This window comes from Macrotis lagotis, chromosome 8 (genome assembly GCF_037893015.1).
Source record: "Macrotis lagotis isolate mMagLag1 chromosome 8, bilby.v1.9.chrom.fasta, whole genome shotgun sequence".
NCBI classification, from domain to species: domain Eukaryota; kingdom Metazoa; phylum Chordata; class Mammalia; order Peramelemorphia; family Peramelidae; genus Macrotis; species Macrotis lagotis.
The window spans coordinates 84,338,669-84,351,875 of NC_133665.1; the positions used below are offsets into that span (position 1 = coordinate 84,338,669).

Consider the following 13,207-nt stretch of genomic DNA (forward strand, 5'->3'; position numbering starts at 1 on the left):
CTGAGATTTTCTGCCATTTAATTGGTGTTAGAATTGGGAGTTTTCTACCCTTTCTGCTTTTTCCAAGTCTCTGAATTGGCATTCATGAAATTTTATCATGTTAATTGTTGTAAATATGTAATTCCCCATCCTGTATGTGTCCATAGAGAAGAGAATCACATAATCTAGTAAAAATAAAAGTGAGAGGCTAGGCCAATTATATATATATATATATATATATATATATATATATATGTATATGTATGTATAATTGCTTCATTGTAATAAAGATAGTAAAGAGAAAACCAAAAAATTAAAACAATGTGCCATTTAGAGGAACTATGTAAGTAGCTTGAGCATGAGGACTGTTTCTTTTTTGTCTTTGTGTCCTAGAGTCTAGCGCAGCATCCTAGACCTGGCAGGTGCTTGATAGTTGTGGAATTTGGGGGGGGGATCATTTATTAAGCACTTGCTAGGCATCCAGCACTTTATAGCCTTGAGGACTCTGAGGTGAAACTATGGTATATGAATGTCATGAAGTAGGTTTGCTCTATAAGTCAGGGTCTTGCCAACCCCGGTCAAGCTCCGTCCTTTCCACTGCCTTGCAGCCTTTCATTGGCCTCTTCGGGATGGGTGCTCTCTGCACATTGGGTACCTTTCCCTTCCATTTCCAATGCTTCCACGAAGCAAATGGTCAGAAGGTTTTGCAGTGTGCCAGCAATTCCTGCTCCTGTGGCTCATCTGCTGGGTGTGAGGTTGATTCCCAGTGAGGAAGGTCCATCACTGGGCCAGAGTCTGAAGCCTTTCCAGCTCAACAGGCTCTTGTAAGTGTTGTCCTCTTCTGTTTGACCCTTCAAAAGTGAGTCATATGAAAAAATGCTCCAAACCATCATTGGTCATAGAAATGCAAATTAAAGCAGCTCTGAGGTTCTACCCCATACCTATCAGATTGACTAAAATGTAAAAAAGAGGAAAATGATCAGTGTTGGAGAGGATGTGGCAAAATTGGGACATTAATACATTCTTGGGGGGAATAGTTCTAATTTCTTATACACTAAATGACTATTATGTAAATATGTTAAACACAAATATATGTATGACAACTTTTACCAGACTAGTCACAACTATAGGGAGGGGGAAGAAAGGGAAAGTGGTAGAAAAATGTATGTCATAAATTTGCAAATGAATGTTGAAAAACTCCCATAGTATGTAATTGGAAAAAAAATAAACTAAAATGTCAAATAAAAAATGAGAACATTAGAATGGGAATTTAGTGAAGAAAGCTATGAAGATGGGAAGTGAGATGTGCATTAATAAAAAGCATTGAAAAAGAAAAAGAAATGTAAGTGTAATGTATATTCATCAGTGGGGCACAATCCAAGAGAGAAAGGACTCATAAAAGGTCAGAAAAGAAACCATTTTAAAGCAGTCATTTTTGGCCATCTCTTTGCTTTAGGCAGAGTAGTCTACTTTAAAAGCATACCCTCCCTCTAAGCCTTAATTACACTTGTCCTCCGCAGTTACCTCACCAGCTCTTCTTTGCCATACAGTCGCTTCTACTGGCCCTGGTTCCCATCTCCTCAGTTATAGCTGTGTTCTATACCGTCATTCATCCTCCACAGAGAAATAAGAAGCATTTGCTCTGGGTCAGATACAAAGAAAGGCAAAACCAGGGTCCCCACCATCGAGGAATTCACATTCTAATGGGGGAGACCACATGCCAACAGCTGTGGACATTAGAAATATATACAGTATAAATGAGAGGGGATTTGGGAGGGAAAGCACAGCTGGCAGTGGGTGGGGGGACCAGGGAAGGCCTCTGACATGGGGCAGGATCTGGGTTGGAGGTTCTCCCCAGAGCCTAGCACCATAGTCTTGTATAGCAGCACTCAGTAGTTATTAATTGTTTTTACACTATTTGTTGATGCTCAGACATTTCAGTTGAATCTAACTCTTCATGACTTCAATGGGGTTTTGCTGAAAAAGATACTGGAGAGGTCTTCCATTTCCTTTGCTCCTTTTACAGATGAGGAAATTGAAGCAAATGGGGTTCAGTGACTTTCCCAGGGTCACACAGCTAGGAAGTATCTTAAGGCCAGATTTGAACTCATTAAAAACTCATCTGAGTCTACCACTTTGCCATCTAGCTGTCTATCACATTATTTCATCTGTTAAAAGTTTTAATACTTTTTTTTGTATTACATCTTACTTGTTGTTGTTCTTGTTACATAGTCAGCAAATGATATAGTCAATATTCTGCTTTTTGCATGTATTTATGATTTTTAATGCCCCCAAAACAGAATTTTTATAAAGGTAGCTCTACAAATGGTATATATTTATGCTTATTTTCATTCTTTTTCAGTACTCACTAGAGATCTATTATATTTTTTAAATTCTATTTAGATTACTAAATATTTTCTTGTATTTATATGCAAACATACATATATTTAGGTAATTAGTGTTGATTTTGTTTCATTGTCTAACCTGCTTTTAAGCAAAATGTAGCTTCTTTATTTATCTCATTTAAACGGTATTGCCTTGATTTAAATTATCATTGCTTTACTTTCTTTGTTGGATAGACACAAATGATAATAAATTCTATTCTAGATCCTCATTTAAATTCTGTGTGGATCTTTTTAGTTCAAATATGTTTCTTGTAATCAAATATTGTTGGAATCTACTTTCTCATCTGTTCTGTCACCTTCCTCCATTTTATGGGATAGTTCATACCATTCTTATTCATAGTTATTATTGTTAGTTATATTTTCTTCGATCATATTCAATAATAATTTTTCTGCTACTATTTCTTTGCCTTTTTTTGTTCTCCATCCCAGACTCAGATTACTCTGAAAGATTCTTACCCTTTATTGCTACTATTTTAAATCTTCCTTTTTTAATCACCCTTCTGTGATCAAGGCTTGTTTGATCATGACTATTCTCTCCCCAATTCTGTTCCTTTTCTTAAAATCCCTCTTTCAAGTCTCCATCCATTTCTCTGTATAACTCACAATAAATTCTTTATGTCTGTAAGGGAGCAAGGGTGTGTGTATGTGTGTGTGTGCATGTGTGTGTGTGTGTTGTGGGAGGGCCTGGGGTTTTGTCTGTTTTCTGTGTATTTAATCTTTTGCCTAATTCAAATAAAAATGAGACTCATGATATGCTCACATTCCCAGTTACCTCCTTATTTGTACACTCTTCTTCTGAACACCAATAATGAGAAATGCTATGTTACTTTCACTTCTTCCTTTGTATCCTTCTTAGTGCATTTTCTTTTTCCTTTTCCTTTTATTTACTTTTTTAAAACAAAACAAAACTATATCCAGGCCCTTTATTGCTTCTTTTATCTTTTGAAGACAATGGGATTCTGAAGGAACAATAGTCTCTTCTCCCCTTATTAACATATAAGTACTTGAATGATTATTCAAACTTTTCTAGATCTCTCTTATTTTCTCTGTTTGCATTTCAGAGATTATACTCAGCTCTTATTTTCTCATAGGAACATTTGATAGTCATCTATTTTGTTAGAAAGTCAATTAAGTGTTAGGTTCTATACTTTTTTCTTTTGCCTTTTGGAATATTTTCTTTCCTATTTAAAAAAGTTTGCTGCATAATCTTGTGAGATCCCAATAGTGATTCCTTAACAATGATCTCCCCGGTTTCTTGAAGTAGTTTGAACTATGCCTTTTGAACTATGATTTTTCTGGATGTGTTCAGCTTGTAATTTCTTTTAAGTAATGATCTATGGATTTCTTTTTACTTTGTCCTTTAGTTATAATAATTCTGGACAGTTTTGTGATTTCTTAAAATATACTATCATATTTTTGCTTGGTCATGGTTTTCAGGAAATTCAATGATTCTTAAATGTTCTGTCCTCCTAATATCTATGTCAATTTTTAAATAGCAGATACTATGCATGTTCTATTCTTTTGACTTTTCTCCAAAATTTCTAATTGCATAATTGAGTTTTGCTTGTTCCATTCTACTTTTCAGTCTTTCTATTAAAGACATGAAAGGGCTAAAGTCTTCATCAGGGTAGTGGGGAAATTTTATTTGTGGAGAAAAGGAGTATGAGATGTTGTAAAAGCAACAACAGGACAAGGGGTGGATAGGTGGCGCAGTTGATAAACCACCGGCCCTGGAGTCAGGAGTACCTGGGTTCAAATCCGGGTCTCAGACACTTAAAGATTATCTAGCTGTGTGGCCTTGGGCAAGCCACTTAACCCCATTTGCCTTGAAAAAAAACCTAAAAAAAAAAAAAGAAAGAAAGCAACAGGACATGACAATAGATTCATTATATGAAATTCGTAAGTGAAGATTCGAGGATGAAATTTGAATTTGGACCCGAATTGGCTAGGAGGATGGTGGTATCCTTGGTAGTTTTAATAAGTTGAAAGAAGGGAGAGTTTGGAATAATAATGAGTTCTGCTTTAAAATTTTTGAATGAGTTTGAAATGTCTACAGGATATCTAGTATAATTCATCAGTTGTTGGTGATATGAAACTGTAGGTCAGTAGAGAAGTTAGGGCCATATAAATAGAGCTGAAAATCATCTGCGTAGATATGATCATTTAATCTCTGGGTACTGATGAGATCCCTAAGTAAGGTAATGTAAAGCAGGAGTTCTTAACTTGGAGTCCATAGCCTCTTAAATCATCTGTAAATATATTTCACAGGAAAAAGTAGACATATAGACAGATAGATAGACCAATAGATATTTTTATTTCAAATACATGATTTTCTTTATAATTCTTTGTATTTTATGAATTTAAAAATATAAGTGCAACAAGGAGTCTATTGTTTTCTCTAGACAGTCCATACAGACCATGGCACCAAATAAAATAAACAAATAAATAAATGAGAACTCCTGATATAACGAGAGAAGAGAAAAAGGGCTCAAGATACAACATTAAGTAATAACCAATGGTTAGTAGCCACGACCTAGAGGAAGATCAAGGGAAGGAGAAAGAGAAGGATCAATTATAAAGGTTAGAGAATTGGGAGAAAGCCATGTTAGAGTATAAAGAATGAAGTATAAAACAGTACTATTATGAATGATAAAATACTGAAGAAAAATTATAAATATTTGGCTTCATTTAGTATCAAAATTCTATCCACCTAAGCCTAACCATAGTTGCTTTTCCCAAAGTGAATACATTTCAAGACCTTAAGGCTATGGATTCAGTGGTCTTACTTGAACATAGTAGTTTAGAGGTAATTATAGATAAGAAATTAAAATGTTATGTCATTAAGTTTGTGATAAACGTGATGTCCTTATATGCTTCTTACTCTGAACTACTTTATAAAGAAAGGTCTTTACCAAGACAGTACTTGCATCTTTTTTTGACATGAGTTTTGCTTTTAATCAAGCCTGGAATTGAACCAACCATGTAGAAAGTCATATGGAAACCATACCCTGTCTTATAGGGTGTAGTCTTTAAACACAAAGTATTACTTTTAAAATTAAATTTAAAAAGAAAAATGTATTCTTATGAAACTACAAAGGAGGTTGAAATAGGTTGAATGCAATTATATAAATTGAAATCTGGAAAGAAAAAGATTAGTAATTCATATTTTACAATCATTTTCCAAAAATTATTGTTATAAATTGAGTTATTTAGAAATCTACCTCTTTTTAAAAAGAATGTTATAGAAACCCTGTTCATGTAGTTATTTGACTAATGAAAATTCTGTGAAAGTTTTAGTTATTGAATCAGTGGAATTACATTGTTGGAAAAGCTGAGTTTCCTGTGGCAGCAACTTGGGTTTTTCCTAACAAAACTAGGTTTGTTTTATGGAAATTATAGACTGTATACTTTGCAGACACACAAAAGGATTTTAGTTTAGTTTAATGATAAAATAATTTATTTAGGGATTTATTTAATTTAAATTATTTTAAATTATTTAGATAATTTATTTAAAATAGTCCATAGAAACACAAACTATTCACATTAGTTGAAAGAAAAGTAAATGGAAAAACTAGTAATTATAAAGGAAATGTTGGAGAAATTGTAGAATGTTTGTAAAAACAAGAAAGTCTTTTGATTGATTGCATCTTTTCTCTTATGTGATTTTTCATTCCTTTTTAACTTATCCAAATATTCCTCTTAAGAATTCTCTTCTTTGAAATGGCCAGGGACCTTGATGCAGTGGAAGAGTTAGGACAGGGCCGCCATCTCCTTCAGCCCTGCCACATTGCTCTCCCAAAAGATGGACAAAACTCCCCAGAGTCCCCAGTTTACAGATGAAAGTCATATCTTTCTTTCCTTGATAGACCTGACCTTCCAAATTTGTCTTATAAGAAGTTAAAAGAAAAAAAACCCAGGTGTTATTTTCATCCCAGATGGATTTATATAATATGGGTGGGTCAAAAGCAATGGCAGTTGAAGAGTTTTGCAAATCTATAGGTCTTACCTTTATAGGGTTTGATTATACAGGATGTGGAAGTTCTGTTCTAAGTTTAAGATATACAGTGGGGAAATGGAGAAAAGATGTTCTCTCTATAACGGATGGCAGAAAGACCCCAGATACTGGTTGGCTGTAGCTTGGGTGGCTGGCAAATGCTTCATACCCAGAAAAGGTAGTGGCTCTCATTGGTATAGCTACAGCAGCAGACTGCTGGGTAACAAAATTAAATCACCTTTCTGTTGAAGAAAAAAAGATGTGGGAATGAAAGGTACATTGGAGGTGCCAACCAAGTGCAGGAACAGTGGAGTTTGTTTCTTTAAGGACATTTCATTAAAGAGGCAAGATTCTACTGCTTGCTAAATGGCCTTATCCCTGTGACATGCCCTGCAAGATTGGACCAAGGAATGAAGGATGGTGTCATTCCATGGCAAACTTCATGAAGGTTACTGACCAAGTAATTAGTACAGATGTAGATGTCATCCTCCATAAAAATAGTGATCATTGAATGAAGGAGGAGGAGGACATCAAGCTTCTTGTGCCCATTGATGATTCAATTGATAAGCTTACCACCTCAAATTGAGTTTATGGTAGCACAAATATATACTTAATTGTGTGGTGACCAAAATCCTATTTTTTAATTGGAGTGGCAGGTTGATGAATCAGAATGATGAATGAAAAGTAGTGAGCTATATGTTTTTTTCTTTTACTCTATATTGTAAATACTGTATAAGGATTTTCTTAATGTAACTTTTGTATAGATGGTCTATTATGAATAAAGTATAGGTTGCTTTTGGGGGAAAAAAAAGAATTCTCTTCTTCTGGGGCTGCAGTGGATAGAGCTCCAGCCCTGGAATCAGGAGGACCTGAATTCAAATCCACCCTCAGACACTTGATACTTACAAGCTGTGTGGCCTTGAAAAAAGTCACTTAATCGCCATTGCCTCACTAAAACAAAACAAAACAATAATTTTCTTCTTCCATGATTTTATGGATATAAATAGACTTGAGAGTTTAAATTTTAAGCCCCAAGGTAAAAATTTCAGAGAAAGGATCTTTTTACTATCTGTTAATTACCATATAAACTAATGTATGGTGAGACTGATTTTGAGCAGGGGCCACATGGGGACATTTGCCACTAAGAGTGACAGTTATTCTGCATTCTCTTCTTAGGTGAATTTACCAGTGGAAATAAGTGCTCTTGACTTTCAATAACTTAATGAGATTACCGTTGAGCATGTATTTTCAGAGCCTTGAATAAAACATGTGATATTATGATCATTTAATTTTGTGACCAAAGCAAATGTCCAACAAACAAATGTTTTGTGATTGATTGAAGCAAGAGTTAAGGAACTCTAAAGTTAGAAGGAATCTTAATTATCTAGATACCATAGTTGAAAGTTGAAAAAACTGAGACTCAGAGAATAAAACAATTTATTTAAGCTCACAAAGACAGATTCCTTGTAAAGCTGCCCTAGAACATAGATCTCTAAGCTTCATTGCTCTGTCCACTACTCTCTATTGTCTCCATTTGTTATCTAGCACTAAATCACTGTCACCTTCTCTCTTTCATATATTTCGTATTAATAATGATAATAGCTGACATTTATATGGACCTTTAAATTTTTTCAGAGCCCTTTACTTATAAGGTAATAATCATGTGCCTGGCTATTCTTGTCAGAAGGGAATAAATGACTCACTTTTTAAACTCAAGCCACTAGTGCAATGACAGAAGTCATTAACTAAATGAACTTGATAGTTATTATGCCATTCTCAAGTCAAAAGCTGAAATATCTTTTCACCATTTACAATAGAGCTTAAAATGATCATATGAAAGGCTCCATATAACTTGTTTTAAGTGATTATATAGGTGGTTGTCTTTGATTATTCATATTCTTCACTTTTCTTTCTGTTTTCTGTTGTCTCTCTCTTGCCTCTTGCTCTACTAATTAGCATTTTACAAAATCACAGTACTTCAGAGTTAGAAGAAAACATTTAATACATTATGACTAAAGTTCATATATAGCCAATAAATCATCATCCAATCTGAAGACTTCTTATGAGAGGGAGAATCCATCATGCCCTAAGCTAACCTATTTCACTTTGAAATGGGTCTCATCATTAGAAAGATTTTTTCCTAACAGTAAATCCATCTTTTCCCTTTTAACTGCACCCTTCTGGGTGCAGTTATGCTCTTAGAGGCCTTTTGGAACAAGACTAATCCCTCTTTCAACCAGTAATCCTTCAGATATTTTAAAATAGCAAACTTAACCCTCCTGGGCCTTTTCTTCCCCAAGTTAAACTTTCCTGGCTCTTTCAACAAACCATCATAGGACATGAACTTCAGGTCCTTCACTATGCTCATTGCCTGCTTCTGGATATTTTCCTGATTATCAAAGTCCTTTCTAAGATATAGTACCAAAGATTGAAAACAGTAACTCTAGATGTGATGTGAGCACAGTACTGGGACTATCATATCTCCTTATTTCCAGAATTATGCTATTCAATGTTCTTTAAGATTTCTTGGCTGTAATTTTGTACCATCGAGTCATTAAGCTTGTTGTCCACTAGAATCTGCATTTTTGTCTATCAAATTGCCCCCTAAATGTCACTTACCTATCTTGGGTTTGTCCCAGTTATGAAGCTTTATATTTGCTCCTACTAAATTTTACTTTATCTTTATTCATCTCCCTGCTCTAGCCTGTCCAGATTTATTTGAATCCTGACTCTACCACCAGTGTGTTTGAGTCTTTCCCAACTTTATGTCATCTGTAGATTTTTATGACCATGCCATCTAGGACTCGTATCTATATCACCGACAAAAATTCTAAGCAGTCCTCTGCTGAGCAAGTCTGTGAGCACCAGAAGACTCCTTCTAAGCTGACATTAGACTATTCATGTTCTTTCTTTCATGCTGGCTTTCAACTAGTTCTGAATCTACCTAAGAATATTATCATTTCTTTTCCACAAGAATAGGCAGATATAGTGATATTTTCTTGATATATTTTTTCAAAGATTTAGGTCACCCAAGTCTGTAGCATTTTTCTTATCTACCAGTTTAGTAATCTTGTCAAAAATTAAAATAAGATTATTCTGTCTTAACCTGTTCTTGTTGAAATCATGTTTGTTCTTTGTGATAATAATTTCTTTTTTAAATGTTCCATGAAGCAGATTTTTAATGAGATGCTCTAGCATTTTGCCAAGAATTGAAATCAAGTTTACTAATTGAAATCAAGTTTACTAACCTAGAATGTTCAGACTTTGTTCTCTATCTTTTGAAAAATTGGAATATTTATTCTTCTCTAATGAAAAGGTACTTCTCAAATTCTTCATTATCTTTTGGAGTTTATAACCATTTATGTAACAATTTCATCATAATAGTTATTCACCTTCTGGGTGGGGGGAGTAAAGTGACTTGAATTTATCAAGAGAAGCTAGGTACTCTGCATTTTACACACACATGCACACATACCACACATAGACATATATGGTAGGGGGAAAAGAGAGAGAGAGAGAGAGAGAGAGAGAGAGAGAGAGAGAGAGAGAGAGAGAGCACTTCATCTATTGTTTGAATAATTTAAATCCCCCATCACTAGTATGTCATGCCTAGATTCTAAAATTTTGGTTTGTTTCTCAAATTATTATTTTTGTCCTCTTTCTGTCTAAGTGGTCCTGTATAGAAAGTTGGGGAAAGGAAAGGGGAGGAAAAATTCATTTATTCAACTTTACTTAAAGGTTTTGTAGATAGAAATGGTTAAACTTTATAAGTTAAATAAATATTAAGTAAAATGATCAGATACACAAATGGATCTGTGATTGTATCATTTTAGAAGTTCTTTCCCTCACTGATGCAGATTACAGCCCATCGATGTCTGTTCCTTCATTTCACATTTGTCTGGGTCCTCCCATAAAGTCTCCTCACAGAGGGTACTCAACATATTGGAATCATTCTTCTCTCCTGAGATCTAGATGGCAATATTGCAGCACACCTTTTTTCACCTTATGTTTCTTGGCCTTACCATGTGACCTAGTGCTGTCATTGTGGAGGATATAAAAAAAATTAAGACTTTGCTTACTTTCAAGAAAGATGAAACTAATAAAATTTCCATAACTCTTACTATCTTGGGAAGTCAATGATATTCTTTATTCAATAAATACTCATAGTTAATATTGATGTTGAAGTAATAATAATAATAATAATAATAATAATAATAATAGTGATAATAATAACTAAAGAACATTTTCATATGTCTACATACCAAATACTCATCATCACTAAGCTATGTGGAATGAAAAGCTTCCAAAACAAAAAAGACCTAGGGGAGATCAGAATCACATGAAAACAGCATGAAAAACATCCCACCCCTACCATTCAATAGTAGGGGTCCTAAAGGTGCTTTTAGTGACTCTCCAGAGCCTAAGTTTAATACTTTTATTTAATTTTTTTTGAAAAAAAAGCTATTTATCCACTTCTTCAATAGTCTGTAGAAAATTAACTATGAAAAAAATTATAGTACTTGTCCCAGGATCATTTCATTGAAAACCCATTTTAAAAGATGAGAATGAGATAACATGATAGTTAATACTTATGGTTCATGATTAACTTTAGTGCTAGGTATTCTGCTCACGCAATTATATCTTGCACTTTGAAAATATTAAGGGCATTGGTGGTTTCTACCACATTTTCTATGATGTATTTTTTGAGGAGGGGACTCATATCTGTTTTTACTGTTATTTATTTGAATTGATTTTTTCATTTTGCTAATATAATAACTTCAAATTGTTGTCTACATGAACTTTTGTTTCTAATGGTAAGATGTAACCTACCCCAAATGATTGTCATTTGGTATTTTCTGTAATTAACAATTCTGCACTACTAGTATAATTGAGCACTGACTAATAATGTCAAGTGTGCTTTTTTTATTTTCAGTACAACTTTTTTTAAAGTCCCTGGAGTGATTTGCCAACTGATGATATAAAAGTTATGGGACTGTGTCACATGGAATGATGATTTTATATCATTTCTCTTCATCACTTTCTGTACTTTAGTCATTACTTTCCTCTTATTCTCCTTTTTTTTCTATTGATAGCTAGATTGCCTCTGGAGCAAAAATGTTCAGAACAAACTGTTATTTTAATTTATTAAAATTCTTTTAAATGTATCCCAATCAAAGTGAGATATTTTTGCTGGATTTGTTTGGTATGTATTTTTTGGGGGGAAGGTTGGTGTCAGTATATGGTTGGCTTAATTAAATATTATATATTTATATGTATGTATGTATGTATGTATATATACTTTGATTCATTCTAATGGAAGATTCAATTATTAATGAATATATTAGAAGCATCTAATTAATCATAAATCAATCAGCAAGCATTTGCTTGTTATAATCTAATATAATGGGGTCTCAAGATTCAAGGACAAAAATGATGGAATCTTTGATTTTAAGGAGCTTACCTTCAGTCTGGAAATTCAGCATGTGTTTACAGTATAAATACAAAATTACTAAAAGGAAGTCTATTTAGGGAGGACAATAGTAGTTAGTAAAACCAGAAAATAGTTCTTGTAGAAGGAGGTACTTGAGACAGAGGTGAAGAGGTCCAGAAAAAAGAGATGGACTGTGAGAAAAATCAAGATGTTAAATTTGTCTCTAGATTAGAGTTAAAGAAAGGAAATAATGAATCATGAAGTTGGAAAAGTACAGTATTAGTTGAAAAATAGGAATTTATATTTTGTTATAGAAGTATTTGGAAATCACTGAACTGAAAGGGTGAATGGTATGATATCCAGGAAAAGATGGTCATTCTTGATGAAAGGAAAGTTTTTAGTAGTTCTTCAAGATTTTTATTTTAAGAAGTATATGGAAGTAGTTTTCATTAAATGTTAGCCAACATGTAAAATATATACAAAAAAGTGGATTAGTTAATATTAGTTAGATCATTAATAGCTTTAGTTCTAACAGCATTGATTATCTGAAAAATCAGAAATATATCAAAAAAGAACAGAATGCTAAAACAGTTGAGAATAGCATTGTAGTCAGGTCTAATAGGAAGCAAGGGTCAAAAAGACCACCTTATTAAACTGTTCAGAAGGTTCATCTTGAACATCAATCAGATGGCATTATTTAAGTAATGATAAGTCTGAATGGGGAGTGGAAATTCCAGTCCTGGATCATTACTATCACTTTTGGTGTTTTCCAGTTTGTTCTCATCTCTTCTGTGTCTACACTAGGGATGTACTGTATGAAAGAAAAGAGAGTATGTCATGTTTTTGATAAAGTTCTTCAAATATTTATAACAGAGTAAATCCAATGATGGGAGGGGGTATTAGTTGCTTCATGTTTTAACTTCCTAATTGCTTTAAAATCTAATTGTTTACTTTTTTCTATAGTATTTTTGATTCTTTTGCATTATTTGCATTCTTTTCTTGTTCATTGCAGGCTTTAGTTAAAGTAATACATGGTAATGTCCAAGAGATGAGGTTTCGATTAAGACATATAAAAAAAATAGAACATAATAAAACACTTACAAAAACTGCAAACCAAAAAGTCCAATGTTTGGCAGCTTCTATTCTAAACATTTCACTGACTGATGTGGAAGAAATGTTAGACTCAGAAGATGAAGAGGTGAGAAAATTTAAATGGCTTCTGTAAAAATCATTTTTATTAATGAATTTTTTAACTAAATTACATTTCAATTAAAATATGGCTTACTTGTTTGAAGACATTTAGTAATTTCATCTGTAAGAGGGAAAAAATAAGAATTGACACTGCCACTAAAGAAATACATCAGGGCATGCTCAAAACAATCTACAGAAACAACTCTA

General features: G+C 33.5%; 1 protein-coding gene and 1 pseudogene across 2 annotated transcripts in view; both read left to right on the plus strand.

Moving 5' to 3' along the window:
• The window catches only part of CNTLN (centlein), a 585,894-nt gene that overhangs the window by 528,528 nt on the left and 44,159 nt on the right, over positions 1-13,207 (plus strand). For both annotated transcript variants that reach the window (XM_074197564.1, XM_074197563.1), the window contains exon 24: positions 12,822-13,007. In XM_074197564.1, coding sequence (XP_074053665.1) covers positions 12,822-13,007 — 186 coding nt within the window. The remainder of the gene's footprint in view (positions 1-12,821; positions 13,008-13,207) is intronic.
• Positions 498-7,060, plus strand: LOC141495074 (palmitoyl-protein thioesterase ABHD10, mitochondrial pseudogene; annotated as a pseudogene).